Source organism: Podarcis vaucheri (assembly GCF_965113315.1).
Source record: "Podarcis vaucheri genome assembly, chromosome: 16".
NCBI lineage: Eukaryota > Metazoa > Chordata > Lepidosauria > Squamata > Lacertidae > Podarcis > Podarcis vaucheri.
In genome coordinates, this window is record NC_138754.1 from 30,913,880 (window position 1) to 30,921,399 (window position 7,520).

Below are 7,520 nucleotides of genomic sequence, written 5' to 3' on the forward strand. Positions count from 1 at the left end.
ATTCATGTTCTAAATTTTCTATATCGTATATTTTTGTTTTTGCAAGGAGATTTAGGACCCAGGTGTGATGAAGAGCAGGGTATATATATATATATATATTTAAAATAATTAAATGAAATAATACTCTGCTTTTCCTCCCCTCCAATGGGGGCAGCTAACGAAACCCAGCAAACGATTAAGCAAGTAACGGCAACAAATGCGTAACAACCACAGCGCTAAAAGCATGATATAAATAACACGATGTGCTAAAATGGCAAGCAGCATCAATGGAATTCAGAGAGCCAATGGTCAAAAAACTCAGAATGCGCTTGCTGGGGAAGCTTTTAAAACAATCTCCCCCAACCTGATGTCCTCTAGATCAGAGTCGTCCAATTAAATATATTAATTGTGTAAATTAAATAGTATTAACTATATTGCAAACTCTTTCATTTATGATGTGAGAATTAAATTCAGGGCTGTGGCCCGCAGGTTCTGTGTCAAAGTACTCTTGCGGCCCACGTGGTCAGAGAGGTTGCACTGCCCTGCTGTAGATGCTCCTGTACTCCAGCTCCCATGAGCCTCAGCCACCATGGCCAGTAGAGAGAGATGATGGGAACTGTAGTCCAACAGCACCTGAGGGGCCAGATCTCTCCCCACCCCCTGCTTCAGAGGCCTCTGTCAGGCTAGTGTTGGAGCATAACCCTGGGCCTTATTGTACAGTGGTGCCTCGCAAGACGAAAAGAACCCGTTCTGTGATTCTCTTCGTCTAGCGGTTTTTTCGTCTTGCAAAGCAAGCCCATTGACCGATTAGCGGATTAGCGCTATTAGCGCCTTTTAGCGCCTTTTAGCGGCTTTTAGCGGCTTTTAGCGGCTTATCTGCTGATCGGATCAGCTGATAAGCGGCTTAGAAAAAGGGGGGGGGGAGGAAAAAAACCCAGCAGGAACTTGCAAGACATTTTCGTCTTGCGAAGCAAGCCCATAGGAGATTCGTTTTGCGAAGCACCTCCAAAATGGAAAACTCTTTCGTCTAGCGAGTTTTCCGTCTTGCGAGGCATTCGTCTTGCGGGGCACCACTGTAATCTGATGAGGCCATGTGTATGTTCCCAATCACTAACAGAGGGGATGTGGAACAATGCCATCTTGACTAATTGGAGACTTAGCAATTTGTGAGGATGTGAAGCTTATGGTTGGACCTGTGGCGGCAGTGGCTCCTTTGGTGACTTCCACTGGTGTCTGCAAAGTGCCTCATCTGCCCTAATAATAATAATAATAATAATAATAATAATAATAATAATAATAATTTATTTCTATCCCGCCCATCTGGCTGGGCTTCCCCAGCCACTCTGGGAGTCTTTCAACAAAATATTAAAATACAGTAATGCATCAAACATTAAAAGCTTCCCTAAACAGGGGCCAGCCTCCACACACACAAACGCACATGCACACATGCGTCGTATGCAATTTAAACCCCCGCGTCCCCTTGAAATTGCGTATTTCTTTTCATGGGTTCCCCAAGGCATGTCAGAGGAATGTGTCTGAAATGAGCTATCCGGTGGATTTCCTTCCACCACAGCTTAGCTGTGCTTGTCACGTTTATTCTCTAACACAGTTCCTTTTACAGTCATACACATTGGTGTGTGTGTGTGTGTGTGTGTGTGCTTGAAATAACTGAATACGGTTAGGATATAAAGGGGGAGTCTGGTGCATATATTCCCTCCCCCCGATATTTGTTTGTCTGTTGCTGTGTGCCAAACGATGTCTGTTGTTGCTGCTTCCTCAGTGGAAAACCAGGCACACTGTGACTTTGTGAAACTGCGGAACATGCTGATCCGAACACACATGCACGACCTGAAGGATGTCACCTGCGATGTTCACTACGAGAACTATCGGGCGCAGTGCATCCAGCAGATGACCAGGTAGGGTCCCCCTGAGGTTCTGCTCTGTCAAGGGATGAATGCGTCTGTGTGAATCAGCCCTTAGAGCCATAGCTGTCAACCGTCCCTTATTTGGTGGGAAACTCCCTTATCCCAGCGCCGTGTCCCGCTGCTGTCCCTTATTGATGATGTCCCTTAAATTTCCTGGGTTTCAAAGGAAGCAGCTCCTCTGCCTCCCTCCTTCCCTGCCGGCCAGGGCGGAGGGAGACTCCAACTGTGTTGCTTGGCTGCATTGCTCACCCAATACGAAGTCTAAGAACGACTGGGGCGTGGAGCTTGCATGCCTTGTGCTGATCAAATTGGCCGTGTTGCCTGGGGACTCGCCTTTGCTCAGCGCTTCCCAGCGGAGAGGTGATGGTGGCTTTCCTTGCTGCACCTCCTGTGCTGGTTTGCTGCGCTGTGGGAACCACCGCTTGAGGCTTCGTTTGGCTGCTGGGCTGGCTGGGCTTTCTGCCTTTGGCTCAGGAGCTGGTTGACTAAAATCCCTTATTTTGGCTGCTGGTCCCTTATTTTCCAGGCTGCTGGTCCCTTATTTTCAAATCTGTAAGTTGACAGCTATGCTTAGAGCTGTTGTTGTTGTGTGACAAACGTCTTCTGAAAGTGGGATGATTTCTCTTCTGAAAATGTGACATGCAACATTTCAGCGAGGGGCCTTAGCTCAGTGGTGGAGCCTCTGTTTCTGTTTAATTCAGCCCTTTACTTAAACCCATGAGGACTAGAATCTTTATTTATTATTTGTTGTTACCATTTCCTTCAGATTGAGATTTTTTTTTACGAAGTAATAAAAATAAATAAATACGGAAAAAAATGTGCACCCCACCACCGAGACCATTCCATTGTAACTACCCAACCTCCCAAAATTTCAACACCTCTAGCGATGGTTTGACCCCTTTCCATTTTAACAGTACAAATTCTACAAACAGCCTTCATGTCTCCTCAAAATCATTTCTCCTGCATATTCCCTGCCTTACCTTAATGGCACATGTGAATTTATCATTCATAGGTATATCCCACACCTTTTTATACCATTCTTCGGTTTTATATTCTGCCTGCCCCTTCCACTTCCTAGCTATAATATTTTGTGCAGCTGTCAGTAAGTTTGTGAGCAAGTCCTTCATAGCCTGCAAACCTTCCACCCCATCATAAATTGATAATAATGCTACTGCTGAACTTTTGGTCAGCTTTAACCCAGTGATTTCTGTTATCTCCTTAAACCAGATTGAGATTTAAAGTTGATGGTTGGCTGGATGAGTGAATCAACTATATATTTTGGAAAGCTGTTTGTTCATTTTTCACTATGCATTTGGGCATAAACCACAGAAGGTTGGCGGTTCGAATCCCCATGACAGGGTGAGCTCCTGTTGCTCAGTCCCTGCTCCTGCCAACCTAGCAGTTCGAAAGCATGTCAGAGTGCAAGTAGATAAATAGGTACTGCTCAAGCGGGAAGGTAAACGGCGTTTCCGTGAGCTGCTCTGGTTTGCCAGAAACGGCTTAGTCATGCTGGCCACATGACCCGGAAACTGTATGCAGGCTCCCTCGGCCAATAAAGCGAGATGAGCGCTGCAACCCCAGAGTCGTCCACGACTCAACCTAACGGTCAGGGGTCCCTTTACCTTTACATGTAACTAAATCTTGCATGGTGGCGCCTGAAATCATGGAGCAGATTTCCGTCCATCTTTGGACACAATTGGACACCATTTTGAATCAATATGGTGGACTGAACCTTTCAAGCCTGCACTGTTTTCAACCAAATTTTGCATGGCGGTTCCTGAAATTATGGACCCCCCCAATGTTTGGATACAATGGGACACTAGTTTGAATCAAGATGGCAGACTGAACCTTTTAAAAATTGCACTGATTTTAACCATTGATAACCCAGGTAATTAAGGGGATTAACAGAGATGGTTCTACCTTTCTCCTTTCCCAACCTTTTCTTCTTCCATATCATTATCAAACTTTGCACTGATTTTTTGTTGTTGTGCTTAGAGCTCGCAAGCAACGGCAGGTGCAAGATTGTTGGTGAATGAATGGATAAGTGTTGCAGGGGGACCTTTTTTTCCTGGGGTGGTAGTGGGAAATTTTTTTTTGGTTAGAAAAGTGTCTTCTGAGAACTTTTGACTCGTCACTACTGCCATAAAGCAACCTCCTGGATTGGAGAGTTAATGAAACCCAGCTTAATTCCCTCTCCCTTTTTCTCCTGCTCATGTTTTTAGCAAGCTGACTCAGGATAACAGGATAGAGAGCCCCATTCCGATTTTGCCGCTCCCAACACCGGATGCGGAAACGGAGAAGCTGATCAAGATGAAAGATGAAGAGGTAAGGAAGCATTTCGCTGTTGGTCGCTCTTGAGACATCACCCAAGCTAGCTATCTTCTTCTTGAATTTGGAGCTGTTTGGGGGGGCGGTACTTTTGTCGTGCGCTGGAGCACTTTGCCATTGTTAGAAGGAATTTCTGAAAGGCGGTATTTTGTCCTGGATCTTAGGGAAGTTTTTATATCTGATTTTTTTTTTTTGTTATCATCATCATCATCATCAATTCTGTTGGGAGCTGCCCAGAGTGGCTGGGGAAACCCAGCCAGATGGGTGGGGTATAAATTAATTATTATGATGATGATGATTAGGCAAGCCAATTGAAAAATCACGTTTTTTTGGCGTTTTTGTAAAAAACAAAACAAAACCGTCAACAATCTTGGTGGTCCCCTAAAGAAAAGCTCAACCATTTGGGGGTCTTCCAACTTTTCGGGTTTCCTGGTGTTTACTTTTTCAAATATGGCAACCCTACCATTGTTCACTCTTATCTTGAAAAAGGATCAAGTGTCGTGCTGGATCAGGCCAATGGACCTTCTGGTCCAGCACCCTGGCTCATCAATTAACCCAAAGCATATTTGCATACTTAGGAAAGTATATTAAGAAAAAAAGAGAAGAAGAAAACTTCACTCATATTAAGTCCTCAGAACTTCCACAGTCATTGGTGTCGGTATTAAGTGTGTGTCATTTTGTCATCAGTGACGGCACAGGCACTGTCCAATAGGTGCAATCCCAAAGTCAACTGTTTTTGAAGGAGGCTAACATTTAACCGGAGTGACGCAGGTGGTGCTGTGGGTTAAACCACAGAGCCTAGGATCAGAAGGTTGGCGGTTTGAATCCCTGTGACGGGGTGAGCTCCTGTTGCTCGGTCCCTGCTCCTGCCAACCTAGCAGTTCGAAAACACGTCAAAGTGCAAGTAGATAAATAGGTACTGCTATGGCGGGAAGGTAAACAGTGTTTCCGTGCGCTGCTCTGGTTTGCCAGAAGCGGCTTAGTCATGCTGGCCACATGACCTGGAAACTGTACGCCGGCTCCCTCGGCCAGAAAAGCGAGATGAGCGCCGCAACCCCAGAGTCAGTCACGACTGGACCTAATGGTCAGGGGTCCCTTTACTTTACCTTAACATTTAACCAGCAGCCTCCAATAGCAATGTAAACACCAGGTTCCCATCAGTCAAAAAGAAAGTGGGGCGTGTTCATGTCTCTAGGTAAGAGTGGACTTTTGCGCTGCCTGAAAGTGCAAATTTTCCATTGTTGGCAGTGTAAGTACTCAGAGTCAGATGTTGGAGGTCTTATTCCTTACTCCACTGCACAAGTTCAGCAACGCCATTTTCTTTTAGGACTCAGGGGCTTGTACTATACCACTGAAGACTACAAAGCCCATGATGCAGTGTAGAAATATAATCTGCCTTGAAATGGGGGGCAGCCTGGCGGCGGGGGTGGGGTGGGGGAGAGAGTATTGCTGGAAAAGTGAACAAAGACATTGGATTCTTATCTCATTATACATGACTAAGCCATTTCTCACCTTCTCACCCCTTGCCTTTTCCTGTAAGACCTATTACAGTCGTTTAGAGTCGTCAACAGGCTCATCTCAGCTATCTGCCAATCTCCCATTCCCACCACCCTTCTGAGTAATACCCCTCCCCACCTTCTCACTATATAGAAGGATCTGGCAACTTCTGTTTCAGTGTATCTGAAGAAGTGTGCATGCACACGAAAGCTCATACCAAGAACTAACTTAGTTGGTCTTTAAGGTGCTACTGGAAGGATTTTTTTTTATTTTGAGCTGGAAAAGTGGAATACCAATGTTTCAAATAAACAGCGTAACCTCTCCCTCCCTCCCTTTTCTTCCTACAGTTGCGTAGAATGCAAGAGATGCTGCAGAAAATGAAACAGCAGATGCAAGACCAGTGAAAAAAAGGAAGCTGGGATGGAAGTTGCGAAGGAAAGGAACATCCTTGTCACTGTCTGTAGTTCAGCTGGAATCGCAGATAATTTAGGAAGGACTTTCCTGTTGCAAAGAAAGCAAAACAAAAACAAAGAGACTTGTGAGCAAGAGCGGCGCCCATTCCCTCCCTCCCTCCGTCTCTCTAATTCAGGGGTAGCCAACTTGGTGCCCTGCAAACACTGTTGAATGGCAACGCCCATCACAGGAAGTTGGCAGTCCAGCAATGGCTGTAGGACACCATGTCAGCTACTCCCTGCTCTGTTTCGATCGTAGCAACGTCTGTTAGTGGGAAGGCGGGAAGACGAGAGGGGAGAGAGGTCGCTTGCTGCGGACCTCTTCCACGATCGGGATATTCCCTGCTGTCCCCACTCTTTCCTAGATATACTAAACTGTTGTTAAGGAGCATTCTGGTATTTAAAACCAACCAACCAACCACCGTTTCTATGGCACATGGATTTTGAGGACTCTTGTGTAAATGCACGTTAACTGTTTACTTCTAACCAAGGTGCTGTGACCCTTCTCCTCCTCCTCTTTCCAGCCTTCCCCACCCCCCCATTTTGTCCTCAAACTTTCGGAGGTCACGGCAAGCTTTTGCAAGATGGCCGACGATACCTCTGAACCAAGTGCTGCTGACATGAGCATCAACCAGCCTGACCTCTTGCCTAGGACATCCCTTGGTCCTCTTCCCCACCAGCCGCTTTGAGAGGTTGAGGATGGTTGGGTGTGTGGCGTTCTTTGATGGTTTCTCAAAACATTCCTGACATGACGATGATGTTTTTACTAAGAATCTCATGGCTCTTTTTTGCACTACGGGGGGAAGGACTTAAAAGACCTGCTGGTGAGGGATCCTAGTGAAAAAACAGCTCCCACTGCCCTTGTTTTAGGCGCGTTGTATTGAGTGATGTACAACTGTTGGACTTCTTGCAGAGGTAAGGATCTGCAAGGCGGGAGTTGCTTTGAGGTTTAGCATCATCTTGGCACGCTCAGCCCATGCTTCGTCTCTCACCAACCATGGAGCAAATTTGGATTCCTAGAGAAATGTGTTAATTGGTTTGTACGCTGTCCAGTGAATGTCTCAAGTCATTTTTAGGGATCTAAAAAATCCCAGCCGAAAATGGACTTGGGATGGGAGCAAAACATGGTATTCTGCTAACCTGGGATTGTGTCATGTGGTTGTGGGCTTCTAGAAACTTGCATTGCTTCAGTTTGGGCCACCGTGCAAATGTCTGCTGCATAAAGAGTTAGTGTGAGTCTTTCTTATTGTGCTCAGTTGCGCTGCATCGTGGATTTTGTAGTCTAGAGGCCAGCACCCGACACTCACAAGGTTACATCTACGAAGTCCATGATGCAGTG

At 45.9% G+C, this 7,520-nt stretch overlaps 1 protein-coding gene across 2 annotated transcripts in view; it reads left to right on the forward strand.

Moving 5' to 3' along the window:
* The window catches only part of SEPTIN5 (septin 5), a 31,348-nt gene extending 24,028 nt beyond the window's left edge, over window positions 1-7,320 (forward strand). For both annotated transcript variants that reach the window (XM_082203367.1, XM_082203366.1), the window contains exons 10-12: window positions 1,760-1,895; window positions 4,127-4,229; window positions 6,077-7,320. In XM_082203367.1, the coding sequence (XP_082059493.1) occupies window positions 1,760-1,895; window positions 4,127-4,229; window positions 6,077-6,133 (296 nt within the window). In that variant the 3' untranslated portion in view covers window positions 6,134-7,320. The remainder of the gene's footprint in view (window positions 1-1,759; window positions 1,896-4,126; window positions 4,230-6,076) is intronic.
* The last annotated feature ends 200 nt before the right edge of the window (window positions 7,321-7,520 follow it).